Raw genomic sequence first — 16,326 nt, 5'->3', positions numbered from 1 at the left:
CATATTTCTGTACTGTGTCACTTTGAGTTGTGTATGCTAACATTTGCTATTTAGCTTTGAAATTAGCAAAGCAAAAAGGAGTTGTGGTGTTGTTCCCGTCCTTTGAGCCATGCTGGGTCGTGTGGTAGTCCTGAAATTGGATGGGCCAGGTGGCCTTGACACAGATGAGTGTGTAGCTGGGTTATAAATCCATCAGGGAATCTAACTCCCATTTCGAAGGTTTATTACCGAGCTGGTTGGTTATTACAAATTACCTTCTTTTAATACTTTGTTACAGCCGAGCAGATCAGTTAGTAATGAATCAGAAGACATTAAAAGAAACTCGTGTTTTTGATCGATCCACATGAGAGTGAGCACGTCCATTAATTGTCCATCATCTGACCTGCCCCTAAACCCTGACCCTTGACCCCAAACACTCGACTCTGTCGACCCAGAAACGCGGCGTGAGGAAAGAGCCTCTTTGGCTGAGCAGCGGGTGGAGACAGGATGTACGAGGTAGCTCTTCCCCTCCGCTCTCAATCACATTGTAAAAAAGCCATCAGAATTAAGAGTTTAGCACCGGGCCAAATAGCTGGAGATTAACGGCTCCAAAAATAGGTGAAATGGGCTGTGTGTGTGTGTGTGTGTGTGCTCAACTGAGCGAGAGAGGTATTAACAGAGAAGAGGAGAGAGACCGAAAGGGGGAGAATCGTAGAACTAATTTGGTAATTTGGCCGAGAGTTAAAAGAGCCACTTCAGTCATTACTATAAGTGCAGTTACAGCTTTTATATATTTCTAAAATCCAGTGACCTAGTTTGTTGAAAAGTGAATATGCTGCACACTGCAGGGATTTGTGTGTATGTGTGTGTGTCGCGCCTTCCACTAGCACAGCGGCTAGGCTTACCAGCAGACCTTGCACACGACTAAAGTTAGCAGCTAAAGTTAGCCCCGACCGTCACCTGATCCCAGTCAAGGGTCGAAGGTTAGGTCTCTTTCTGTGGGCCGTGGTTGGGTTTCAAAGCGCCAAGGCCATCAGGTGGCTGTCATTAAATTGAAAATCTGCTCCAAAATGTTGGCCAACAGTCGTACAAGGACATTTTTCAACTGGGATGAGCATAATTAAATCTTAAAAAGAAGAAGAAGAAGAAGAAGAAGAAGACGCTGTTCTCAGAGGAAAATAAGGTCCCCAGAACACTGAAGCTAATCAAGTGGCAGGGTCCGCCACATATAAACAAAGTAAAACAGAATTAAATTGTGTTGTCCTTTAAGGTCAGTTTGTTTATTCAGTCATGGAAAAGAAGAGTTTGTTTATGTAGTTTTTGATGAAGATCTTTCTGTTTTTCCCCAAAACTACATACTGCTCCTTTAAGGTCAAAAGACATAAGATATAAAATGGAAACCTGACGTTTTTTCCCTGTTACGCTAAAGGTTACTTCATTGCAGGATCTGTGATGAGACGAGAAAGGAGACCATAAACTGGTGGTGCAACGTGACTGCATCACAAGTCCTACAGTGCCTCCATGTGGTGAAAGCTTAAAAAAAACATTTCCTTGAAGCCTAAATTATTGCTTTTGAAGGCTGTGCATTTGATCTCAAAACTGCCTAAATCCTAAGAGAACGATTAAGCCGTTAGACTCGTCAGAAAATGCCTGAAAAAGAGAAAAAAGCTTAAATGGGGAGGAAGGAGATACTGGGGCCCGGTGTGGGAGCGGGTGATGACGCGGGTGACACAGGAAGAAACAGAATGACAGCTGATGTGAGTCATGTCTATTTTTATTCAGACTCCCAGTCTCTGTGGAAAAGAGTCACAGCTATACAGACGCGTTATACCTCTCCTGTTTCATATCAACAGATCAGAAGTGTACAAGTGTACTGTAAAAGGCTTCCCTCCTTCGTGGGCCTATGAAAATCTACATAAAACAAAGCACACACTGCTGCAGAGTGCAACTAAAAAAGACACTCAGAATCATCAAACACAAATATTCAGAATATATACTATATCAGAGGAGGAACTACAGTAGTAGTAGCTACATTAAAGCTGCTGTAAGCGCTATTTTCTTATTAAAATTCTTCATGTTTAGTCAGTAACCCGTGTCTTTCCTCCCCCAGTAAAAGAGAAAGGAAATGTTCCCGTATCGCTGCCCGCTTTATCCAATCAGGACAGAGAACTCAATAAAGAGGTGGTCCAGTCTGCTCAGGCAACACACAGGGAGCAAGATACCGGCTTTTTCTACCGAACCGTCCAAACGATGAAAAACGCTTGACGAGAAGAAAGAGGCAAAGAGAGCTGCCTCGAAAAAAAAGGAGTTGTGCAAGTGTGGCGATGTCGAGAGGAGGGAGGGGCTTGCTAACTACAGGAAGTTTGCTAAAACGACGACAACACTTACAGCAGCTTTAAATTCAAAGTAAGCAGCATTTCTAATATGATATAGCAGGATGGCAACATGTACTGTATAGTGTTTACAGATTTTTTAAAAATAAAATGTATTCAGTTTATTTCTCAGGGACAGTGCTTGTTCATTAACTTAACTGTAATGAAAACTAGCCAAAGTGCTTGTTTCCAGGTGTAAAGATGGCAACCTAAAATCAAGAAACAAACAAAACGATTGTGAAGTTAAACATGAAATCTGCATCTTGTTTACGTCATCGTTGCCTCCTGTGCTTTCCTTTTGACCTTTTCCCATCCTCGGCTACATCTCTCTCACGACAGTCTCGTCTTTTCACGTACTCTATTCTTCTTTTCTTAATTTTTCATCAATCAATACAATATTTACAGAGCTTTATTTCAGTTTCCTCTCGCATCTCTTTCTGTCCTTTCCTATCTGCTGTTGAGCTCCTTTTTTAAACTTTTCTCAGGTTTCCTTTGCAAAACACGGTGTTCCCTTTAACTAAAATCAAATGTGTCGGATAAATTAATGAGTCAACAAGATTATAAGTGATAAAATGTGCTACGTGGGCGGCTGAGCCAAGCAGATCTCGTGAACAATCGTGGCTGATAAAACCCGAAGCTGCAAGCCTGAATAACAATATTGCAACACTAAAAACACATGGATTTATTAAGAAAATGTTGCACTATGTTCCAGTAGAGCCATGGTTTGAGTCTGTTCAGTGTGTGCTGGATCCAGGGCGCCAGACACAAGGCTGCAAACCCAGGTTGGAAGTGCTGAACCTAGGCCGGGGCACCCTGGGAGGTTGAGTGCTGCTGGACACCGGCCGAGATGCACCAGCGGGGCCCAGGGGACTCAGATCTGGGGCACTCTTAAACTGCCTGTTGGCCTGTGCGCTGTTGGGGGGCTGGAAGTGGGAGAAAGTAGGGGACTGGACTGGATGTGGAGCAGGAGCACAGAAGGTGGGGAGCTGAGGGAGTGGAGCGGTAGGAGCAGGGGGAGGTGGGGGACACTGTGGGGAGGTGGCCCACTGAGGTTGGTGAGGATGGGGTTGAGGTTGATAGGGTTGGTAGGGGGCGGGGTTAGGTGGAGGGGATGTGACATCAGAGCGCCACATCGGTTCTCCGAGCGTCGTAGCTGATCGAGGGACAATAACTTTGAGGGCAGGCCCTGTGGATGTCGGCGGGGGCGTAGAGAAGCGCTTCACCTCATATACTCGTGCTGTCTTCTGAGGACCCTGCTGCTGCTGATGGTGATGATAGGCCGAGGTGTCCTGGGGAACCCCACCCCCATAGCTGAACAGAGTAGAGTTGAGCTGGTAGGGCTGGTGGCTCATAATGTCCACAGGCTTGATGCCCGCTTTGTGCCCTTTAGGTCCAGCTGGTGCAGACTTTGCCACCTCAGGCTTCTTCTGGGCTTTTGGAGGGCAGGAGGGAGAGAGAAGGGGGTTGTAGCTGATGGGAGGAGGAGCACGGATGTTGGACGAGTATTTCCAGGCGGCAGGAAGAGAAGGTGTGGGTGAGGGCTCCCTCGTCTGGGCAGGGGAGTAAGGTGCTGCAGCAACAGAGGGCGCTCGCTCCACAATGTACCGATCCATTCTGTTCTGCCTGCGGGCGAACAGCTGACCTCCCTTCCCCGCCAGTTGTGGCACCTGAGGTTGTGGTTTCGGAGCTACAGGAGGTGGCCTGGGTCCCCGCTGAGCCTGCAAGAAGTTGCAGGCCTCTGCTCCCAACCTCAGCCAGTCCTCCTCAGGCCCTGACTCATGTCCGGTCTCCCCACTGGGTGCAGCTCTCACAAAGCGGTCATCCATGTTCTGGACCATCGACATCAAGTCTGGGTTTGGATTAACATCTTTATTCTGGACGGCGCAGAACATCGGCTTCTTGCCACTGCTGCGACGACGGGCATCTTGTAGGATGCCGGTGCGAGCGGCAGGGACTGAGATGCGCTGCTCACGTGTCGCCAGTGAATCGGGGGCTGTAGGCTGGGGAGGTGATGCATTTGCCATGGCAGCATGCGGACCAGGAGTCTCTGCACCTGTCATGTTGATGTAGGGGTGGGCAGATGGAGATGGAGATGGAGAAGGTAGGGCAGGGGGAGGAGGGGGAGGAGGAGGATGAGGTGGCGCGATAGGCTGGGTATGGAAGGAGGCTTGAGTCAAAGCTGGGGGATGAGGAGGGGAGATGGGAGAAATGATGTTGGAGGGAGGTGGATAAGCAGGAGCAGGATGACAGTGAAATGGCTGTGGAGCTGGAGGGGAGAAGGGTTGAGCAGGTGATGGACACAACAGGGTACTTTGAGCTGCAGGGGGAGAGAACTGGGTGGAGGGGGAAGCATGCACAGCGGGCTGATGGTAAAATGTTGGCGGATTTGCAGCAGGCTGGACAAAAGGTGCAGAAGACAGAGAGGATGGAGGGGAGAGAGCTGATGGGGGAGAGTTGACAGAGGGGGGAGTGTTGCTGGTGTTATTTCTTGGAGGGATGTACAGAGAGGTGCTAGACACCGCTCTCCTCGCATCGGGCACTGATGGATGGCGAGTCGGCTGGATAGTCACCATGGTCACGGCTGTGGGTTTTGGTTGGGGAGGGCGAAACATCACAGAGGTTACAGATGCACGAGAAGATGAAGGGCCTGGGGTGAAGGGCCGTGCGGTGCGGTTCAGAACCCCTTGATTAGGACTGAGGTTGGCGTTCATGTGATGATCTGAGTCTGTGATCAGGCTCTGACTAAGATCAGGGTTGGGACTAGCATTAGGGTTGCCATGTTGCCCGTTTTGGCTCAGAAGGGGTGTCTGAGAGGGCGGGCTCAGAACAACATTAGCCCGACTTACAGCTACCGACCCCCCATTGGTCAAAGCAACAGCTGGAGGAGACATGTGTGCAGGGTAGTTACTGATTGGCTGCTTTGTGATGCTGCTCTCCAGCCTTGAGCCCTGATAGGCTGAGCTTTCCTGCCCTGAGACCGCCAACCCTGGGCTTTGATTGACAGAGGTCACAAGTCCTGGAGTCTGATAGGCTGAGATGTCCAGCCCTGAATTGTGATTGGTTACAGGCGTTGTTGGAGTAGTTGGTGTGGTTGACGGGCAGGCAGAGCTTCTCCTATCCAGCAGGTCTAGATAACCGGTATCCCACGTAGGGTCAAACGATGCTGAGAATCCCTCTTCGTCAACTTCTGAACCACTAAGGAAGGAGCTCCCTCCTTCCTCCTCTGTCTCCCCTCCTGTCTCTCCCTCTGTATCCCCTCCTCTATCTCCCTCAGCTTTGCCGAAGCAGGTCAGCGTGTACTTCTTGGCCCTCTGCCGGCGTTTCTTGAACATAAGCACCCCTTTCGAGTTGGGGTTGGGAGCATCAGTCAGCAACGACGCAATAGAGCGGCATTTGGTACGAGCTTCCTTCACCTGTTTCTCCACCACACTCTCCCCACGGTGCAACTCTGCAAGACAGGAAAAGAAAAGAGACAGAGACCAAAATAAATGTGCTGGGAGAGAGATGAAACAAAGGAGAGAACCGGTAATGAGATTCCTAATGAATACATAACAAGGCACGGGCGACAAATGAGGGAAACAACAGTGTAACAGGCCTCGCCGACTGCGAGCAGTGGCTGATTTATACAGTATTATCTCAGTGAGGAGCTGCCATGAGGATTATCAGTGACAGACAGGAGTGAGTGTCGTGGATTTAGAACAAAGAATTCCTGCTGCTCTCCAGAGTTGAGTCACACACTCCGGGAAGGTTAGATCACAGTGTCTGTCCTGCACAAATGCTTGTTGGCCACATGTGTGTATCTCTGCTCGGTCCAAGGTTATTTGAGTCTTTTTAGTATCTTGGCTCACCTCACATGAATATCCTCACTACATAACTATAGTCTGATGCAGCCTCTGTGCACACATACATCTATAGTCTATATAACCTTCATACAGTCAAGCCTACCAAGACATAAACAAACACATAATCCCAATATGAAACAATCTTTCAAGTGCAAAGTTCAGATTTTTCTGTGGCAAGATTAATGACATCCTCAACATGACTTAAACAAGGGTCTGCTACAGTAATGCCAGCTGCTCAGATTGGTGCAGGGAGCTAAAAGCTAACACATCTCAGCTCAGACTGTTAGCATGCTAATGTTTGCTAATTAGCCCTAAACACAAACAACACCTGAGACTCGGGAGAATGCCATTTAGTCATAAAACAAGTATTGCACACATTAAAATGTTGACCCAGAGATGGTGCTAGAGGAAGGTCAACATAGTCAACATCCGGACTAAATTTGTGACAATTCTTCTAATAGCTTTACAGACATTTCACCCAAAACCACAAAAGTTGACTTTATGATTGCGCAGAAGGGAAAGTCAAGGCGACATCAAAGTCACGAACAGAACCTGACCGATGTATTGTTTGGCTGATAGTATCGGCCAATCAAAGATTCGTCGGTTTGTAAACTTTAAAATACCCTGCCTCTGTAACATATCTTTGTCACCACATTTGAGGGTGTATCGGCCATTATATCGATTTCTGAATATCAGTTGTGCACTAGTCTTGATTATCTGTACCCATAGCACAACTATTTATCCAGAGATATTTCAGTGTTGAACAAATTGGTAAACTGACCGACGAGCCAACCACCAGCCCGACATTGAGATCACTAGATATATGCCGCTAGCCCGACTACAAAATATTCATACTTTTACGTTATGTATTCGTCCCATAGTAAGCAACATAGCTTATAGCGTAGCGTATAAATGCTTCAGCATTATTTCTCTTTATAGCGTACAACCACAAAATAAGACGCACAATCACAGGTAGAGTGGCTCAATAACATCCTCACGTCTACATCATTTCATCAGGATCATCAGCCAAGAACATGATGACAGATAATCTTGACATTAAACTTCCTAAGGTGCTGACATAGAAAAGAAATGAAGTAAAACAACATTTGTGCAGTTATTCTAATGTGAGTGAATCTGTTTGTAAATTAAGCGTTGAGAGCACATAAAAAGGATTTAACGTGTCTTACCTGCGTACACGACGTGCGGGACTGTGTGTCCACCTAGATCTGACCCTGAAGAAGATGTGAGAACCCTCATGTCACAAACGTGAGTGTGTGTGTGTGTCCTTAAACTCCCTCAGACCCTCCCACACACACCCTCACAGAGTCCAGTTCTGCTCTGAGCGGGGAACCGTTTAGTCGCTGTCCACCAGCCCTTCTCTCAGGGCACAGCCCATGTAAAGACCTTTGTCCAGCAACCCAAACCAACACATGATGTCAACCCACTATTCCTGTCTGTGTGACAGGCATCAAACACCTGTCTGGTCTCTGTCTCACACACACACACACACACACACACACACACACACACACACACACACACACAAGGACGGGAAGACCCCACACCGGAGGATATTTAGACAGCGGTGTCATTGAGTGTGTGTGTGTTTGTGTGTGTGTATGAGTTCATAAAGCCAGTTATAGTTTATAGAGGAAGGCTCGGTCATAACTCTTCACTGATGTGCCGTTCTCTGCTGCTGACACTTCACACCCAACAAACACTGCACACACACACAGATACACAACTCTGTTGAAGCAGAGACAACAATCCCCATACCCAAAGATAAAGGCAATGCTCATTTGTATGTGTGTGTGTGTGTTTGTGTGGGTAACGTGAGAAAGGGCAGGTCCCTGAACACCTCAGTCATCATCCGTCCTGTAGTAAAGCCTTAACCTAAGTCACACAGGAGGACAGATCCCTCATTACTGCAACAGTCGGTAATGAGTCAGTGCATAAGTATTCAGAGGTATCAGCTGTGGTCATTGTTACTTTGTTGTGGTGATGAGTTAACCAGACAAGGCTAATAAAACTTTATGATGTAGAAGAATAGTTCAACATTTTGGAAAGTGTTAAATGACGTCTCTTCGCTAAGTACAGCCTGCCACATAATCTGTCGTAAAATGCCTAAAAATTATTGTTCTTACACTTTTTGTATGAATTTAAAAAACAGACATATTTGTTTTAACAAAACAAAACATTTTTGGAGCTTCACAACAAAACAGCGTCGCAGCGTTCTCCTCAACAACGGAAGTAGATGGGAAATTTGAAAAGACGCTATTTACGCTTTTTTTTTAGACTGAAATCTTCTCTGTAGCTGCTAAGCTCAAAGTGTGAGTGTGCACCTCTTCTGTGCGAGCTTGACAGCACATCAAGGGTGTAAATAATATCTCTTTAAATTAATTTGAGATTGCCATTTTATGTTTCTTTTTTGGGGTGTTTTTTACATTTTAAAACAAGCTCCCAGCTACGATTGTTGTTTAGAAGAATGCTGCAATGCTTTCTTGCTGTCAAAGCTTTAAAATTTCACCCAACCCCGAACAGATAATAACAGATATTTTTCTTTCCTTCAGGTAGTGAGCTTCAGTGTGCTAATGAGCAGATTTTGTTAGCAATAAACAGACCCATGCTAGCTGTTCCTTTTGATTCTTAAATTGTATTTTTTTCACACAGTGAGTTTGCGTCAACTTTGTTTGTTATTGTTTCCATTCTTGGGTTCTTTTGTTTGTCATCTTATTCATACAGATCTCACCTGTTTTCTGATCTTCGTGTTGATACTACTTGATGAGTCGCATTATTCGCATTTCGACCCCTGGAAGATTAGCGACCAGCTAATGGAAGCTAATGGGATGCCCGTTAAAACGAAGAAAGAAAATTAGTAAATGTATTTCCCAAAGTGACAAACTATTCCGTTAAAATAAAATGTCACCATCACAGCAGAAATCATATTAGGCTGTGAATAGCAATTATCGATTTATCTTGTAATTGTTTTGCTTGTGACCCCTTAACATGAAGCAACATCTACCAACGCTTATTCGACTGTTTCATTCATAAGTTTTTTTTTAACGCCTGAAGACATGATGAACTATACAGCAACAGAAAAAAACAAAGATATGCGGCAAAGAAAAGTGAAAACCACTTATTTTCTATCCCACTTCTCATCTCACCCACCAACTTCGTCCATTACTTTTCAGCTTAGTAAATAAATTGTTTAGCCAATAAAATCGTTTCCCGTCCAAAAGAGGACCTGTAGCTCAAAATATTTAATTTACAAGAATTTAAAAAGTAGAGAAAAACAGTAAATCCTCACATAAGAGAAGCTGGATACAACAAATGTTTGGCCTTTCTCTTGATAGATCTTCCACATCTTTGATTAATCCGACAAATCCGTTGACGAGTCATTTCAGCACAAGAATGAAAGACGTTTCACCGATACTGCGCACACATGCACACCACCGCTTGCACATATACAAACATTCACGTCAACACACACGACTACACACCACATATTCAGCTGTGTGGCCTGTAAGTCAGAGATGCGTCCAGTCTATCAATCAGAGGCTTCAATGCCTATAAATACAGTGAGTGAGGCAAATGCTCAGAATACTGACAGAAGAGACAGGCTGCTGTTTCAGGGGACAGAGGACGGGAGGAGGAGGAAGGAGGAATATCTCTGTCGGTATCTGGTATATCTCACCCCATCACCACCGGCCCGTGAATGTGACTGGATGCTCCAGTTCTGGATAATAACCACTAGAGGGCGATGTAGCGTTTGATTTAAGCTTGACGCAGCTCTCTGCAGCTGATGCCTTCAGACACACCAGGGGAATGTTTGGAATTTAAATTAAAAAGCAAAAACACAGTTGTCGAGACTGAAATAGCTGCGTTACAACGAGAGACTCGAGAAACTCCTCTTTCTGGTGGGCAGCTGGTGTATTATCCTAAAACTTTTACTGGTGGAAGTGATGTACACTCATTGTAGCATCAATTATACATTATATATATATTCTATGTGTAATTGCCATACAGATATAAGCCCGTGCTGTTTGTCAAAATTGGGACAACTGTGGTTTGATTCCTCCAAAGAACCCTCTTTGTCTTTGTGAGCCACTTTGTAATCTAGTCGTATTTCTCTGTACTGTTGTTTTGTATGAAGATATATACTCACTGGCTTGCCGTGCCTTGTCCATGTAAGTGGTGGAGAGCTCATCGCTGATGGGGGTCAGCTGTGGTCCCACCATGGGCACCAGATGTTTAGCAGAGCCCATCATCAGAGCCTCTTTCGCCCGTTCAGGAGACACAAGCGGCGGGCAGGTGAGCCCGATGCAGCCCGCCACCTCCTGGAAGCCGCTGTCGCCCTCTCCCTCGGCCTCCGCCTGCCCCTGGTCCGGGGTCGGTGTGAGTGTGTGAGGGGTCAGAGTGTGCGGGGTGTGTTCTGGAGTGGTCCACTCGGTCTGGGGGGGCTGGTAGATGAGCTCTCTGCGAGGGACGCCAGGAAGACACTGAGCCTCCCACTGGCCCTGCGTGGGGACCCCTGCATCTGTGGCACTCTCATACCTTAAGATACAACAAGGAGCATCAACTTCAAACACCATAAAGCTTCATGTGTTTAACAAGGATAAACAGTTCATGGGCTGCGACTCTAGATCACCATCCCTTACCCGCTCATCTCTGAGGTCTCCTCCTCCTCTTGGTTGTCATAGCGAGCAGGCGAGCGTGCGTGAGGAGGCGTGCGCCGTGGACGACGTTGCGTGTGCAACTGTGTGTCCGCGTCGCTGTCTGTCTCTCCGTAGTACGCCTCGCTGTCTGGAGGGGAAGTGATGGTTATCCCGGTGGGGGAGAAGAGGGAGGACCGATGGGAGGATAAGGGGGCCGCGGTGGGAGACAGGACCCTGGAGGAGGAGCGGGGCGATGCAGAGTGACCAGAGTAGGATGAGGAGTGGAATCCAGGTGGGGCCCTGGATGGAAACGCACAGATGACAAGTTGTGAAAATGCCAAACATGCATCGGTTTGCTTGATGTGTTTTCATGCACTGTATGTGTGTGAGTCCTGACCTCTTAACCCTCAGGTTGAGCGTAGCATTCTGACCATCTATGAGGCTCATGGCTTCAGCGTGACTGAGCTCTGCACACAATTGCTGGCCGATGGCAACCAGCTCGTCGTACTCCTTCAGTCCAGCTCTGCAGGCTTTGCTGCGCCTGCGTATCTGCAGAGAGAAGAGGGGTTAAAAACACATTGGTTCTCATTGCTGTGGGAAATGACATTACATTGTTTACTTTGCCACCTAAACCTCACCGCCCTCTATTAGTTATTTAACTTTTCAGACATGTGGTTTTACACCTTTATGGCTTTTGACCCAGTAAAACACACTATGAGGCCACTATTGTCACACATTGCATACGTCTTTCAGTTATTATGACCAGGCGAGGGATTTCTGAGGGGAAAATATCCAGTAAATCACAAGAAATACAAGCTATAGTTTAAGGAATCTATGAAGAAATATGTCTTGCAGTCCCTAAAGATTAATCTTGCAAACCCTTGCAGGATCCCCACACCCTTCTCAGTCTTCTACAACCTTTTGTGATCCTGCATGTGTATCCTGAAACTGAGTTTATTTAATCTGCTGTTATCATCAGAAACAGTTCAGAACGTAAAGCCACAATATTTAACAGTCGTAGTATCCAACCCCAACATTCAGTCTAACCAGGGGCATCGAGAATAAATGGGCCGAAAGCAACACATACACTGCATCAGTCTGCACTGGAATTGTTTCATTTTTCTACAAACAGAAAATGTATACGGGGATTTAATATCATAATCACATTTTTCATCTTCTTACTTGAGTAAGAGTAATGTGTTCCCATGCAAATCACTATTTCCTGCCAGGGTTTGAACAGTTTTAGATATTTCACTTGAGCGATTTCAGTTTTTCTGACTGATTTAAAGTGATTGGGGCTATTTCGGGGATGGTGATACCGCATATTTCCATGCACCAATCAGAATTTAGCAACATCTTAATCAAAGCGTGATTTAGATTGACTAACGTTTCGCGTGCAAAACTAGTTTTCTTTTATTTATGAATATTTTCTGGTTTCTTTGCTCTTCTTTGACAGTAAACTGAATATCTTTGGGTTGTGGATGAAACAAGACAATTAAAGACGTCATCTTGAGCTTTTGGAAAACATCGATCAACATTTTTTGAGCATTTTCTTGACCAAACATCTAATCAATTGGGTATGCTGTTAGTAAAATGTCCAAAGGCTCTGAGACTTGTAGAACGGCTGATGCGCTCTCTTCTAGCGCCAGCCTTCGTCGTATCGAAATAACTCGTGAAGTCATGCAGCTGTTGCTGGAGGTCGCCAAGAGATGATGTCATGGGATCGTTCAGGAAGTATGTCGGCGGGGGGCCGGGTGACAGATTGGGACGGACGGGAAGGCGAGTATTCTTGTTCACTCGAAGAAGAAGAAGATAAAAACCTCCCCTCTGTCTCCTCACACACCTTATCTAACAATGTTGAGAGGGGGAAAGTGTGTTCCCGCACCTACTCGGACTCAAAGAGGAAACAGTATTCGCTTCTATCAGTATCTCTTGACCCAATAATCCAATTTCTGCGTCACGCGTGCTATCGCTCTCGTACTTAGATGTACACACACACACACATACACACACAGCACAAGTGTACATCATGAAAGAGGGGGTTTGAACAGCTGCAGCACCAGTCTGGACCGGGGGGGAGGATGCCAGTCATTCACCATATGTTCCCCAAATACCCAAAATAAAACCTCGCAGGAAAATCAACCACATTCCTAAACGGACGAAGAAAGACAGGCGCTACTGAGACGGCAAAGAGAGAAAGAGAAGGATTTACAGTAAAGTGTGCGAGTGTGTGTGTGTTTCTGCATCTTTGTGTGTGAACGAGAGGCCTTTTTCCATGCTCAGCGTCCAGCTCCTCTTAAATGAGCTATTCTGATCCCCTAGTTTGCGCTCCATTCCCAACCGGGCTTATCTGAGGTATGCCCATCCAAACACACACACACACACACACACACACACACACACACATTTACGAACAAGAAGAGGCACGCACACTGATCAAACTCTCATTAAAGGTGACCTTATCTGAGTGAAAATCCTGGATAAAGAGAGGCGTTCGATGCCAGAGCGCCGCCTCCTCCATCTTGAATCGGACGTCATGACAGCACGAGAGACGGGCCAAGTTTTGAACGCCGGTGTGAGCGAGGTCACATTCCTCCTCTCCAGAATAGATTTTCTTATTAGAGAGAACATTCTGGACTGTCAACGAATATAAACAGACACGAAAAGCTTCTGCGAAAAAGGAGTATAACTTGGCTTAAAGTCGGCTTATTGTGTCCGATAAATATGCGACGATGACAAGTCTGAAACAAGTTTATTACCCACTGTTTTGTTGTTAAGGCTACAATAATGTTTATGCCTGCAGCGTACACTAACCTGTTTAAACTTAATCTCTGCTGCTGTATAGACCATATTTATACGGCGGCCATTTTCCTCTTACATAACACTCAGGGGGGAGCTCAAATGTCGAACTGCTCCGTTCACATAAACGTAGGAAATCTGATGTTGTTATCATTTCACTGCTTCTTGATTGATTATCAAATGTAAAGACAACGGAAAGTTTCATCTTTCATCATATTTCAAGGCAAAACAACACATTTAATGACCAATTAGCTTCCATTAGACGACAGCTAACGTTAGCATTCAACCAGAGCGTTGAGAAATATCAACACACATCTTGGAGACATCTGGAAGTGAAACACGCAGGAAGTAATCAAACAGTATTGTTAGCAGGGGAGTTGTTGTATGCTAACATCAGCTAGCGCGTTATAAAATGTGTTGTTTTACGTTGAAATATGGCCGAATGTGCCCTCCACATGAAACTATCCATCATCTTTTCAGTTGCAGATCAATTGGGAAGCTGTAAAATGACAACAACTTGTCACCCTGACCGTGACATGGAGGAAAATGGCCGCCATGTGAATCAGGGAGTGTGAAACTGTAACCACAGAGGTGCTGTCTCTTTCTGTTTGTTTGACATCTGTTGTGTGTTTCTTTTATGTGAAAATGTTTTATGCCGCTGTCTTCTTTGTAAAAGAGATTTTGAACCAACAGGCCCCTCGAATTCAATCGAGCTCGGTCCAATATCAAATAAAACATGTTTAAATCTGCTCGCTCATAAATATCAGTCACCTAAATACACCTGTTTTTTTCATCAAGATCACTGCATTACTTCTTGAGAAATGTACGTAAATATATATAAAAAAAATCTTGCAATGTTAACGCAAATGAGAAAATATTTCTGATCCACTTCAAAAGTTAACGGGGTCTATTCGGGACCGAGAACCATCCTCCATCAAAGTTTCGTGGAAATCTGTTCAGTAGTTTTTGTGTAATCGTGGTCACAAACCAACCAACTGACAAACGGACATGGGCGAAAATATAACCTCCTTGGCGGAGGTAATATAAAAATATAAATAACTGCTGAGGAAAGTAGAGGAAAGATTGCTTGTGTCAAATATACTCAAAGAGCAGTAGAAGAGGTTTAAAGGCGCACTACGTAGTTTTGGGGAAGAAATTTTGATTTATTTATGATAAACTAAATAAACAAACTGACCTTAAAGGACGACACAGCTTGATACTGTTTTACTTTGTTTATATGTGGCGGACCCTGCCACCTTTCTAGCTTCAAACAGTGTTCTGGGACCTTATTTTCCTCTGAGAACAGCTTGTTTATTCAGTTGTGGAAAAAATAATTATTTCTGAGTTGTACTGGTACCTCATTAATGTAGTAAATATTAAAATTATGAGTTTGGATTTCTTCCCCAAAACTGCATAGTGCCCCTTTAATGTGGAAAAGACAATTTCAGTATGATGTCACTCATCAAACTGATCCCTCTCCAGTGCTGCTTTCAAGGGACAGTACTTCTTGCCTTGCTCAAACCAGCTGAGAACAAACTCAGGGAAAGTAGTACAGGTGTGGGAAAAGCTAGAAAGTTACACTGACAAGAGATTTATGGTCAACGTGATAAACACACAATGAGCAACAGGTTCGTTTACACTGATTTTACCAAAAGCTCAAATTACAAACAAAGCACAGGACTGACCATCAAACAGCTGTACTTTCTATTAAACCCGACCACTCATGTTACCGCTGTGGCAGTAAGTCTTCTCTGCCACACACACACACACACACATGGGCTCCACTGTACCTTGGCCACCTGTAGAGGTTTCTGCTGCTCTGCTCCTCCCTGCAGTCTGAAGCCCCACGGGGCTCCTCCTGAGAGGGTCACCACAATCTCCTCCGCTACCATCCCAGCTCGCAGCTCACAGCCTGCTGTGTGTGTGAGTGTGTGTGTGAGGGTGTATGAGTTGCTCTGCCCTTCTCCAGCTCCTCACACTCTTGCGAGGATCAATGAGCGAGTGTGAGGCTCAGGTCTCTCACTCCACCCATGAGGAGACGGGGGGTGGCTGCAGGCTTTCATGTGCTTATACTGGAATGCTGTGTCGGAGGGTGGGCATGTGTGTTGTGTGTGTGTGTGTGTGTGTGTGTCGTCTCTTGCATTCAACACTTGCCATGTCACTCTCAAGCACTCTGTACAGGAGGGGATGCTTGCTGATATACGCTCCCGAAATAACCACTATCACCACTCCCCCCTTCAACCCCCCTCAGGGCAGCCGGGCCTGGCCAGCAGCCACGGCTCGAAGATCTGCACCCTGAGACGAGAAGGTGCGAGGAGGATCTATAACTTCATGTGAACAGCCTCGGGGAGTGACCTACATCATCTGCTTCACCCCTATGAGTACTTGCTTGCAGGATAAAGACACAGGTGCGCAGATCTGGCAACCCTAATTAAAGGACAAGTTCACACCAAAAATGAAAATTGAGTCATTATTTTCTTAACCCCGACGTGGATGGAAAGTGTGAGGGCCATATCAGATTCCTCTTGGCACATTATTATTTGATAGATGAGTGGCAGGGTTGCCAGGTTGGCTCATGGCCTGATGGAAACTTTAAAGTGAATGGAAGTCAATGGAGAATTGAGTTTTTTGTGCATGAATTTTTGACATGTGTTAACTTCCTGGTGACAACATTATCTC

At 45.6% G+C, this 16,326-nt stretch overlaps 1 protein-coding gene across 3 annotated transcripts in view; it reads right to left on the bottom strand.

Moving 5' to 3' along the window:
- Positions 1–1,735: 1,735 nt before the first annotated feature.
- Positions 1,736–16,326, bottom strand: part of synpo2lb (synaptopodin 2-like b) — a 15,841-nt gene continuing 1,250 nt past the window's right edge. Inside the window, exons 2-6 of one of the 3 annotated variants that reach the window (XM_084341895.1) lie at positions 15,438–15,562; positions 11,246–11,397; positions 10,852–11,148; positions 10,359–10,747; positions 1,736–5,799 (exon numbers count right to left, since the gene is read on the bottom strand). In XM_084341895.1, the coding sequence (XP_084198021.1) occupies positions 3,086–5,799; positions 10,359–10,747; positions 10,852–11,148; positions 11,246–11,397; positions 15,438–15,539 (3,654 nt within the window). In that variant the 5' untranslated portion in view covers positions 15,540–15,562 and the 3' untranslated portion in view covers positions 1,736–3,085. Of the gene's footprint in view, positions 5,800–10,358; positions 10,748–10,851; positions 11,149–11,245; positions 11,398–15,437; positions 15,705–16,326 lie in introns of those variants that run through there. The other 2 variants (XM_084341896.1, XM_084341894.1) reach the window with 2 other exon arrangements.

This window comes from Pagrus pagrus (assembly GCF_965226575.1).
Source record: "Pagrus pagrus genome assembly, chromosome: 21".
Classification (NCBI taxonomy): domain Eukaryota; kingdom Metazoa; phylum Chordata; class Actinopteri; order Spariformes; family Sparidae; genus Pagrus; species Pagrus pagrus.
The sequence above is the reverse complement of the archived record's forward strand: the minus strand, read 5'-3'. Positions and strand labels throughout refer to the sequence as shown.